Source organism: Branchiostoma belcheri, unplaced genomic scaffold (genome assembly GCF_001625305.1).
Source record: "Branchiostoma belcheri isolate BF01 breed outbred unplaced genomic scaffold, Haploidv18h27 scaffold82, whole genome shotgun sequence".
NCBI lineage: Eukaryota > Metazoa > Chordata > Leptocardii > Amphioxiformes > Branchiostomatidae > Branchiostoma > Branchiostoma belcheri.
In genome coordinates, this window is record NW_017804487.1 from 1,353,342 (window position 1) to 1,365,942 (window position 12,601).

The 12,601-nt window shown below is 37.4% G+C and overlaps 2 protein-coding genes across 3 annotated transcripts in view; both read left to right on the plus strand.

The window, feature by feature from the left end:
* The window catches only part of LOC109486686 (protein LMBR1L-like), a 45,332-nt gene extending 41,683 nt beyond the window's left edge, over positions 1-3,649 (plus strand). Inside the window, exons 13-14 of one of the 2 annotated variants that reach the window (XM_019790576.1) lie at positions 792-858; positions 1,802-3,649. In XM_019790576.1, the coding sequence (XP_019646135.1) occupies positions 792-858; positions 1,802-2,169 (435 nt within the window). In that variant the 3' untranslated portion in view covers positions 2,170-3,649. The remainder of the gene's footprint in view (positions 1-791; positions 859-1,801) is intronic. The other variant, XM_019790577.1, reaches the window with a different exon arrangement.
* A 4,008-nt stretch (positions 3,650-7,657) lies between these two features.
* Positions 7,658-12,601, plus strand: part of LOC109486692 (abl interactor 2-like) — a 34,653-nt gene continuing 29,709 nt past the window's right edge. Inside the window, 1 exon segment of the mRNA XM_019790583.1 lies at positions 7,658-7,839. Coding sequence (XP_019646142.1) covers positions 7,699-7,839 — 141 coding nt within the window. The 5' untranslated portion in view covers positions 7,658-7,698.

Consider the following 12,601-nt stretch of genomic DNA (forward strand, 5'->3'; position numbering starts at 1 on the left):
TCTTCCTTCCTCCTCCTCTCTCTCCTCCCTCCTCTCTCTCCTCCTCTCTCTCTCTCTCTCTCTGGTTTACCATCTGTTGTTCCCCGTAACTGAGGGTTAGACGTGCTTGCACTCTACCATCAAGCCCCAGCATCAGGGTGCAAGCACGTACATGTATAACCTCACATCAGTGATGAAAATGTTTTCCAACATTATCCTCATTTCTGTTATAATTGAAAAGAATACTACTGTAATTCACGGTTCAGGGTAGCAAAATTTCCCGGTCTGAGAAAAATGGACATGATCACGGAACTATATGTTCACGGTGGTGACAGGTGCAGGAAAAAGAAGTCCATGAATTATTTGATAACTGTATTAAATGATGAGTTCACTGTACAGAGGTGACAGTGAAAACAGTGAACATAAAAGTACCTTGAAAAAAATCAGGAATAATTATTATTTATTACAGTATTAACTCAGTCTACAGTAAACATTGTACTTTGTTTGGTTTATTGGTATCCATGTAGTATGATGTATATCTGTATGTATTGATTGAAATATGATGTTGAAAACACCAGTTGCCTAATGCATTTTCAATTGTATTTATTGGATCCCATATATAGACCAAAAAAAGAGAATCCCTACCTATACTATAGTGACTTAATTTTATAGAACCATAATTGGAAACACCACATTAATTTTCCTGCTGTCTGACCTTGTATGATTCATTGGCCACCATGAATGGTGTTAAACATTAGTTCCAACAGAACAATTATAGAACACCGTGAAGAAACATGTCTTTGCTTTCGCAGGTGATAGCAAACTGCCTTGTGCTGTTGACAATGAGTTCTGCCTTACCAGTACTGTCAAGAACCATTGGTGAGTGCTGGTGTCATTAGTAGGGCCACACCAATTTTATTTTATGGATGACATCCGCGCGCGCATTGATTTTCCCCCGATCTGAAAAAAAAAAAAAGATCACGTATTCCGAGGTTCTGGCCTGGCTTTAGGCCTGGGTAGTGCATGGTGGTGATAACTCTGGTCGACGGCAGGCTACCGAAGCTCCAAGACTCAAGAACTCAGTACATACGTACAGCAGTGTCGATTCATATATTCCGCAAAAATCCAGCATGTGTCGGCCTGTCGTATACGTCGCTATGTAATGCGCCAAATTCACAGTACCAGGTTTGTATTCCTGTGGTTTTGTAGCATTTTTATTTTTGGCCGGATTTTTATTTTTTTCGCCCGCGCGCACTAGTTTGGGGGTCTTCAGAGGATGTCATCCATAAAATTAAATCGGTGTGGCCTAGTGTGAAATAAATAAGCTGCTATCTGGACATGGTAATAATGTATGCTCTTGTAACAGTTGTTATTACATTGTATGCTTTAACGGAAATACTTTGTCAACAAAAGGGATCACAAAGGTGTGAAAACAGTGCCAAAGTTTCAGACAGCTAGAAACAGCTGATGGATTGCATCAAGGGTATTTGTTGAATGATCTCTTAAGAAAACAACCACATGCAGGGCTCGAAATACTGGGTGCATACTTAGTGCACCCAAAATTGGAGCTGTGCACCCAATTTTTTTCTGGAGGTATTTTTTTTACATATTGTTTAATAGATGTATGTCAGAAAAATTATATAATGTTGCAGTACTTGTTCAAGCTTTTAAAGTTAGCTCCCATTTCAGATTCAAGCTCAGAAGAGGAGCAGTAAGAAATAGGTTTCATTTTATATGGTTCACCTATTCCCAAAAATCAATTTCGAGCCCTGACATGCTTTTATATGAAATCCCATTCATTCCTCTACTTCATGTGTTTCAGGGATCACCCACTTTGACCTGTTGGGGTACTTTGGTCGCTTCAACTGGCTGGGTAATTTCTACATCGTGCTGTTGTACAATGTGGTGTTCGCAGTGGGAACAGGACTGTGTCTAGTCAAGAAGTTCTCCGTGTCCGTGCGGAGAGAACTGTACGCACGGCTCAGAATGTACAGCCCCGTCACACGCAGACGACAGTCACGGACAGAATCCATGAGCGCCGCCGTGGCACACACAGCCAATGGCATGACTGCTACCATGGCAGCAAGTTTGAATCCAGCCAATGAAACTGGAGCTGCCACGGCAACAGGTTCAAACTCGACCAATGAGAATTTGTCTAACGGAACTGCGCACTCGATCAAATCAGACTGATTTTTTTTTTCAGGCCTACAAGACAACCCCGTACATTTCCAATTGGGCAAAATTACATGACGTTACGGACTTTCTTTGAGCTTTTTTTTTTGCAGGAGTACATTTTGTAGCAGCTTTTGTTCCCATCTTGCTGTGAATACTGGTTGAAGAGGAATTAAAGAGGCAGTGTCTGAGAATTGGAAAAGCACAAGGAGGAGCAAAGAGTGGAAACAAAACATGTACTGGAATGGATTAAAAAAGACAAGGTTTCGAGTGTGTTGACTTTACAACTATTGAAGGAGGATTGAACAGAGAAACGTATAACAGTGAAATGAGGAAGTCATATAGAAGAGTACATTGTTGCTGACTTGCTATAGTAGTCAGTACTACATAGAGCATCTAAAATTGCTCTGTTGTGTGTCATAAATAATTGTTTTTTTGCCACCATGAAAGAAAAAGTATGCAGTTTGCTGTGAAGTTTTATGCACAATTATACAATATAAGCACCATGAAGTATTATGTATTATGTGGATAATCCCTAGATACTGTTTCTGCTAAGCCTGGCAACAGTTGACTTAATTAGCCATTAGTCACTTTTTTTGGCGACGCCTCAGGGGCGGAGGCATTTTTTTAGCTTCGTAAGCAGCTACTTGCAGTGGTTACTAAGCACCACAGCAGAACTAGAAGGTAAAGAAATAGAGATTTTTGTTGATTTGAAAACTTTGAAAAACAGCCAAGAGATGCTTTTTGCTTGTTATCTTCATTTTTATTTACACAGTTGCTTTTGTAATTAGCGTATCTTTGTTTGAGAAAGCTCCATGGCATATAATGTCTATGAAGTTTCAGACCCATCTTACGAAAAAGACATGATGGCCAGTTGTAATGTTGAAAAAAACAAACAGTGTTTCAAACTCTACCTTTTTAGTTTCTTGCTTTATTTTTAAATGTAAAGCTTTGTATTGACTTTTGTAAATCCATTCATAGAACTAATTCTGTAAATAATCACTTGTGTACAAATTTGTTCACTCTTTTTTTAGAGTGATTTTCTGTGAGAATCAAATCTTATGATTAATTAGCCCAACTGTCCTAATCATCTCAGTCTGTACAGCTTCATGTGTATTGTTTATTTTTGCTATCATTAACCTCTGTAAAGCATGACTGTGTATCCTGTTAATGTATCCTTTGAGTTGTGTCATGGACTTAGCACCAAAACTGCAAGATGTTGTAGTTTATACTAGGGTTGTCAGCCACATATTTTTGTCAAATTCAACTTCACGAGTCAGTTACTGTACAGTAGTTCTGCGTAGTACCTAAACCCACATTTAGGTTCAGGTCAGAATTCAAGTCCAGAGGTTTAGGTTCAGTTCTGGACTCGTAAGTCCGGACCTAAACCCATGGCATGTACAAAATTGCATGTTGGCAACTTTGCAGTGTTGTATGGGCAGAACTTTGGCCACATAACATGGAGGCCGACACTTGACGATGCCCAATGGCAGTGTTTTCTTCATTTTGCAGCACAGATTTTGCAATCTATGGAAGGTTTTAGGTGGTTTGGAAAGAAAAGGGGTATGTGAAATGTTTTTTTTGTTGTTGTAATAAGTCTGGACGCAGTTCTTGACTTTTAGGTTTTTTTGGACTTGAACCTAAACATTCTTACAAGTCCGGATCCAAGTCCAGTGAACCGGTATGCAGCACTACTGTACAGACATTATGCTCCTACTGCACAGATACGTCATACAAGTTGAAATAACACACTGGCTTGTTAATCTTCCATTAAGAAATTTCACTTTGAATGGGTGTCACTCTAGGCATTTGTGTACATTGTGTCTTTAAAGTTTGCAAATGTTTCTTGCTCAGTGGGCACAGACAAACTCACTATAAACTCTGCTTGCTTTTGTATTTTGTGGTTTCGTTGGACATCTACAGGGTATATCATGGGCCAGTGCACTTTCACCCACGAGTACCTTAGGATCTCATTTTCTAGCCTCCTTTGCAGACTTCTGTGCTGGCCATGGTGGTGTTAATTTTTGGGAGGGGAGAGACACAAGTTTTGCAGGGGAAGGAGTTTTGCCACACAGAAACTCCCTTCCTGTCAAAACTCCCTCCATGGCAAAACTCATGTTGCTTCCCATTAAAAAATTACCGCTGCCAGCTCACTTACCAGATACATGAACCCAGTGACTCTGAATTATAAACCCAAGATACAAGACTACATGTTTACCGGTAATTGCTTTCAAGGAACATACATTATAACTTGAATATCTAAGTTCAAAGATAGAAGCTTGTGGCTTTACATGTTACACTTTTATTTTTGAGTTGACACCATAGAAAAGTATAGGTTGAGATATGAACAGTGAAAGTTAAAGACACCATGTGAAGAAGATTCGAGTGAATTTGTGCAGCGAAAGTACATTGGCTTGAACCTTAAATTTGTCCCAGTTACAGGGTTAGGTAGCAGGGAGAAGGTTAAAAATGACACAAGTTTCAAACTGAAGCACATTAGTATCACACGAATCTAAAACAATCTTCTGAAATCTTCAGTTCAAATGTCTTTTATTTTCTTGGACATTTAAGAGGAAAACTTACATGTTAACATTCCATGTGATGTGTTGTACATTCCCAGTTATTGCTCTATGGTTGTCTCTGTATGTACATACAAGTACAACTACGCTGAAGAAAAGGACTTAATGCTCCAGGCTTGTAGTTTATTGTCCAGGCTTTAGGCCACACCAATTTGATTTGTTGGTTGTCAGATTTTTTTAAAATATGGTCAACTAGAAACACCTAATGAAAGCAAAGTCTGAGGACCTGGTTGATGCCTCGGTGGACTCAGTGTTATGTAGTAAATATGGCTGCCATATTCTAGTTTTCTTCCCAGCCCTCTCATTTTATGATGTCCGCTTGCTATCTTTTGAACTAAAAATGTCCGAGAACCAACAAAATGAATTGGTGTGGCCTTACCACCTTTATCTGATGTGCAATGGAGATACATTCATACAATAGATTGTCTTACCATGAGGGAATGTAAGAATGGAATGAGTTTAACAAAAATCACTTGGATTTAAGGAAAAGGGCCTTGAGCTTGTCATGTGAGTTATTTTTCATACATCTCTCTCTCTGTTTCTCTTTGTAAGACTTACAGTACAAATATGACAGTGCCAAACACATTGTGCCTGTATGTGGTTTAGTCACAACATACATGTATTGGGTGCACATTTACTCATCAGCATTCCCATATCTTATTGTAGAAGGTTAAATCTTGATACTCAACAACAAAAAATGGTCAGCCATGCACAACGCTTTTGTTAGAAATTCTTATACTCAGCTATGTACAATGTTCTTAGCCTGAATGTCAACCTTTTTAGCTTTCATACTACTGACCAATAGCGAATTGTGGGGAGCGTACAAAAGCTAAAAAGGCAGACACTCCTGACAGGCTACATTGCTCTTGTACTTGTTTTTAATAGCATTCTGAGATGTGTTATGTTTTCTGGAGGTCAGGATTTGTAACATTTTCACTGTAATACTGTATGATTAAGTCATTCAGGAACATGCAATTATGTTAAAACTGTATTGAATACATTATTATCAATGGATAGTGGTCAAAGTTAGGGTTAAGTGCTCCAGCTAATGCTAATCTTGCAATGTTTTACGGGGACATTATCTCAGGTGAAGTCTGAGCTAGGTTTTGAACCATTATAACTCATGTGCCATATTTTGTTCTTTTAATATAACAAACCCATGCCATCTATTTACACTCATCAGGTGCCAGTACAAGGGGGATAGTGGTTGGCAGACATGTCCTTTTGTGATGAAATTTGTAGAAAAGTCATTTGAGGGTCTAGTAGTTATCACAACCACCTTGTTTCGACAATGCCTTCATAAGGCCATGTTGATTTGATTATATGGATGACATCCGCGTGCGCATGAATTTAAAAAAAAAAGTTTTCAACCATGCTGTAAATCGTACAAAACAGTTGCAAAATTAGCAAATATATTAAACCGTAAGTTGCACAAAAAATATTGGAAAACAATGCCAATGTCATAGAATGCCAAAGTTTAACGAAAAAGACGAAAATGTAAAGAAATGAATCTGAAGAGTAGATTATTCGCCATACCATACCCTGTGTCATTTGTTCAACCTTCATGACCATGTAGATTTGAGAATGAAAGCAACTTTTTTTTTTTGCCAAACTTTTTTTTTATTCGCACGCTCGCATCAGTCTTGGGGTTCCCAGAGGATGTCATCCATATAATCAAATCAACATGGCCTAATATATAAGGGGGAAACAATCTGGAAACAAATGTAGAGTCTGCATCTCTCCAGCATTGATATACATGTAACGTTATATTATGTATCTGCTGCAATGAATGAACTGTATGAAAATTTGTCCTAATTCTCTGCATCAGAGACAGTACTGGAGCATATGTACAGTTATTGTTGTTACCTTATATACATGTACTCTGTGCGATGTGTAAAACAATCATGTTGCTGTTTGTGTTGTAATAAAACTGCTTCTACAATGTATATGGCATTCAGCAGTTTTAACTTCTTTATCTATAACATGCATGTTTTTCACCATTAGGCCGTTAGGCCATGTTAATTTGATTATATGGATAACATCCACACGCGTATGAATTTTCATCCATTAGGCCACACCAATTTAATTTGTTGGTTCTCGGATTCACCTCTTCATTTTTTTCTGATTTGCAAAGAAAAAGATTCTGGTTCTAAATCAATTAAAAAATGCTCATATTTTGCCCCCAGCAGTTGAGGAATTGTCTTTTTCTTCCTACTTGTTACAGTTTTTCCATCTATCAATGCAGTGGTTTGATTAAAAGTTAAAAATTCATTGTTTGAATTTTAACCCAGCCTTTTGTGTTGACTTCATGGGTCCTCTCCTATGCCTAGAACTGTTTTTATTTTTTTCGTCCTGTCGCTTCATATTTTTCATTAAAAAATCCAAGAACCAACAAATTAAATTGGTGTGGCCTTACCAAAAAAAAAGTTTCAACTATACTGTAAATTGTATAAAGCAGCGCTGCAAAATGAGCAAATATATGCAGTAAATTGCCAAAATAATGTTGGAAAACAATACCAATGTTGTAGAATGCCAGAATGCATTTAATTAAAAAAATCAATAAACTAGTGGTGGTTTCATCCAGGGAGGACGATTGAAGAACAGAAGTCGTCTTAAGTCATAATACATAATATGGTATTCATAACCTACATTTAAATTTATTTTGTATGGATTTATTTTGTATTGATATTTTATATTGATATTGTACTTAACGTTATATTGATATTGTGTAAAAAATTGAATTTCTGTTCTATCTTTGTGCATCTTTGAGACAAGACTCACGTTGGCAGTTGCCATGTGCATATTTAATTGTTATTTCCTGATTTCACTTTTGGATGCTTTCGGGAACGATACAGAAACCACCAAACTCCTGTCGCTCTCCGTGTGCTGCCTTAATCTTATCTGCCGCCAGGAGGCGCTTTGCCCAAACATTCAAACGAAGCGGAAGTCCCATGGTTCCTCACGCGGGATGGGGAGGAGGACGGAAACCAAAATGGCGGAGTTGAATTCTCTGATGGACGGAGAGATTCCTGCGGGAAGACAAGCCCTGCAGGAGTCGCAGTTCAACTTACAGAGGGTCGCCGACTACTGCGAAAGCAACTACATACAGGTAAGTCTCAAAACACGGCATTTTGTGCGCCTGTGGAGCTGAGAAGGCTGGAAATCGCGCTCCAAAGTCTGCGATACCGCTCGCTAAACATACGAACGTACTCACTCGGAGTAGCTGATATTTGGGTGTTTTCCCCCCAAAACTGTGCCTATAGTACGGCGTTGTCGGTCCTATCGGATTACCCCTGTCCTTTTTGAAGAAGCATACCTCATCGCAGAGCTACGTTCAGTAAAATTCCTGTTGAATCGACGTAGCTTTGGATGTTAAAATAATTTTAGGTTATGTGTGGGAGGGTGTGATAGTGACTAGAGGTGTCAAAACACACCCTACTCACTACAATTTTGTTGTTTATGTACTTTGAACCACCGCCAAAATTCTGTTCCTTCTTCCCTCACAATCCCACCCTGTAGAAAAGCAGAAATGCCGAGCAAAAAGGAAGCTTGGCCTCTGACTGTGATTGAATTTAAAAACGGAAATGAGTTCGTGTCTCAAAAGTCAGAAATATTACCTTACCTCTCCCCTTGTTCAAAATCAAAGCCTCATAATTTTTTTCACAAAAAGACTTCTGACAAGCTAACCCACTGACAAGATAACTTTAACCTTATTTCATTTTACTAGTTAACAATTTAATTGTGTGTTTATATTGTGTATTGTGTAAAAATAACTCTCAAGGGAGAGGTTTCCGTATTGAGTCACCACTTCTGACTATTCTATAAAGGGCAACTTCCTACCACACAGACTTTTCGGGGGAAATGTTTTTGTTTTGATCACAAAGATACTTAAAACTTTGTTATCCCCTGGATATTGTAGGGTTCTTTTAAAGTTGTAGCATACTTGTTAAAGTGTCAGATTGTATGTAACATTTTGTGGTCACAAATGGACATACATGTACTAGTACTTATTTATTTCTTTACCTATTGTTTATTTGATATCACATGTAGCAAGGCTTTGACATTTTTGAGAAAAGTGAATTTTTGTCGACTTCTTGAAGGAAGGTAAAGCGACAGTTGGGGATGTCTCAATACCAGCAAGTGTTCCCACTGTTTTTCTTTGTGAATCTAAATCGATTTCAAGATGTTATTGTTGTACTGTGCACATGAAGTGACCTACATGTGCATGAGAAGACTTCAAACAAGTTATAATGTTAAGATTTTCATGGAAGGACTGCAATGGAAGAATGTTCAATTGTAGAAAGAAAAGGAAATATGTGTAGAAAAGTGTACAGGATGAGCATACAGTTATCTCTGTCATCTTTGTGACTTCACTTGCTGGTTTGTTGGGAAGAAAATAAGACTTGTTTAAGAGCTTTTTTGATGATTTGAAGAAACCCTTGAAGAAGGGAGTTTGCAACAATTGGATTTTGCAATACAGTACATTATGGACCTTTGCCAAGACAAAATTGATGAACACTTGGTGGCAAGGTGGTTTTGTGGTCAGTTTAAAGTAAACATTTTATACCTATTTAGTAAAGTATTTTCTCCGTTGAAATTTACCACCGAGGTTTAGTTTTTAAGGAACATTGTCTTGTATGGGACATAAGACTTATATTAAGTTATTATAGTGTTATAGTTTCTGTGTCTGAAGAGACCAGACCACATAGACCTTGGGTCCATCCCAGTGTAACTGGATCAAACGTTACTGTTCTTACACATTTTGTAGCTGGTGTGTAATGCAACAAAGCGATTGTAAAGCAGACAAAAAAAACGAAGAAATAGTTTTCCATGGAACATGTCAGTATTGGCAGAAATTGAGTGATTTTGCCTTATGCCTTTGCCCAGGTATAAATGATTGATCGCTGCTGCTATCTCTGCCTGCTCTGATGGAATGTCCCTCGTTATCTAGTAGATTACATGGCTAATTAGATCTCACGCTTCCTGCCCAAGTTTGGACATTCTATCCCTCCATGTACATCGTAATGTCACGTTTTATCAACGTTTCTGTGACAATTTTTGTGCAGAAGTATATTATTACAACCTAGTTCTAATTATGACACTTGTGACTAAATAAAATAAGTTTTTAACCTTTTCTTTCCATTCTAGTGTATTAGATTACATGCATTAGAAACATTGTTAATATTTCTGCTAGAATTGAAAGGAAACTGTTTTGAGGGGATGTTTTATCAAGTTATGTTGTGAGCTTTCAGCCTAGTTGGGTCAAGTCCAACTCAACCATTTCCTGGAGTTTGGGGCCAGTCTTCGGATGCACCATTATGCTAGAACTAGTAGAAGGGGGTTACAGTAAAAATATGATGAAGTAACAACTTATGACATTGAATCTATTTGAACAAATGAGTGATGTTATTATTAAAGGGGAAGTTGTTTTGAATGCTACATTTACCTTTTAATATCAGTGGTTTTACATGTTTAGAGTATTGTGTCATTTTTGGACAATAGGTGGAAACGGAAGTTAAATGGAAGGGTGTGTGCATGTGGAAAGGGGAATAGACAACTTGCACGCAAACAAGCTGTTGTAAAAAAAAATAGAAAAACTAAAATGTTTCATCAAATAGTTTCAACATTATAGCTAATAATTGTAGCAAAATATTTTACAATTATTCTTACATTTTTTGTGGAGAAACTCCTAGAGTTTACATTTCAGATATATCGTAAATTTCAGTGGCAACACTTAATTCAATTAGATTTGTGGATGTAAGTTAGTACCAAATTATGTTCTGCAGTATTAGACCCATTATGAGGGCTTTTAGGAAGCCATATATGCTGAGACTGACCAAAATTTAATCATCTACATCAGCAACCGTTCTCTTTGTTGTGGAAGTATTAAGAACTAGGCTTAGGGTGAGGGTCTGTTATATTGGGTTTTTGAAATTTTGGTGCCAAGAAAACGAAAAAAAAAATGCAAAATTGTTTTGCTACGAACTGTAATGTTGGATTTAAAAAAACAAACAAACAATGTGTGCATTTCGAAATTCTTCTCATGCAAGTTAGATTAGAGGCCTTCATCGCCAAACAACTGTATTCTAAAACTTATTTTCATGACAAATCTGACTAACTAACTTACTAACTTACCCTCTTTATCCCTTGTGAGACATAAGCCCATGACTTTTTCTGGCCAAAAAGAAAAGAGAAGAAGTCAAAAAGATAAAAATTAATCTGCAAATATGCTTGTGATCTTTTTTGGTGCAACAGTTAGTAACTTGGTATCAACAGTTTTCCATACCAGATTCTTTTTCCTTTCTAAATCTAATACAAATGTATTCCTTAATCTCCAAGCAGATGTTGATGTGGAAGATTGTAATGTCTGGCTCTTCTGACAGTGAATTTCTGTCACAAAAACTTGGTCAGTCAGAAAACATTACCATCTTTCACCCAATATCTACTTGGACTTGTAGGTAATGTTTCCCCCAGTCAATAAGGTAATTTGTAGAGCCCCTCTCCGGCTACTATAATGGAAATCAGGGACTGTTCATGAATTATGTAGTCAGGGTGTATGGGATGATTAAAGTGGAGGCCCCAATTGAAATGTACCCCCATGGGAATGTGGTGATATTTTTTCATGGGGAAATTTTCAAAGAGGAGAACACACAAAGGAATTGTGCAGGATTGGATAGCAGTCATGTCCAAATTTGCTAACTCAGTAACTGCGGGTACAACACAAAATTATAATGGCTTTTTTTTATATAAAAAAAATGTTTTGTTCCTATATACTTCTTATTTCAGCAAGCATTTGAACAATGGCCATGATTTAGGTTTCTATAATTGTGAAGTATATGTGCATATGATTTTTATGATTGTCTTATTGACATATTTTATTTTAAAAAAAATACAAAGATAGACAGACAAAAATATATTGCACCATAATTTTTAGGTTAGGCCTGCACCAATGATTAGGCCACAGCATGTAAATTCTATAGATGACATCCTCCTCAGACTCCAAATCTAAAGTGAGCGGGCGAAAATACAAGGTTCCTACAGTTTAAAATTTTGACTCAATCATTGTACAAATGGTTTTGATTCAGTGGGAACATCACATATACACAGCCAACATCACATATCACTGCATCAAAGCAAGAAACAAAACATTAAATCAGAGCATTTTTTTGTCTCCTCTCTTCATAGTTATCTGCCATCTACATTCCGGTATGGCAGCAGACATCTTTCCCCATTTTCGGCATGTTGACCACTGTCAGAAGGCAACAAAATTTCTTTTTTTTCCCCAAAATCGGGCGAAATTAATGCGCACGCTGATGTCGTCCATAAAAATGACTTGCTGTGGCCTTATGTATCTATTCCCAAATATGAATTTGGCACCCTGCCTTATGTGTATAAGATCTGGGTCATCAGGCGGATATGTACAGGATATTCAACAAAGGAAAAACAGCTTGTTTTTGGTGACTCATAGTTGTGTAATATCCTAGCTAGAGCCTTGTACTTATAAGGTCACAACATTAATGTGCTTTATTTATTACTGGTGCGGTCTCCCCTGTGCAAATAAACTGGTCATTTGAAAGGAAATTTTATTATTGGTTATATAGAGCTATGTTTATGTATGAGAATTTCAGTGAATAAGGTAACATGAGCTATGAGTACATTACTGTTGTTATATTTTTAGATGATTCTAGGCAGTCTCTATTATCTATAGAGATGCAGGGCTGGAAATACTGGGTGCATGTGCACCTTAGTACACCCAAAATTGGAGCTGTGCACCTAATTTTTTCTAAGGGTGAAAATGGTGCCCCCAAATGTTTTTGTAGGTATTTTTGTACATATTAGATGTATACCGTAATACAGGATATTCTTAGAAT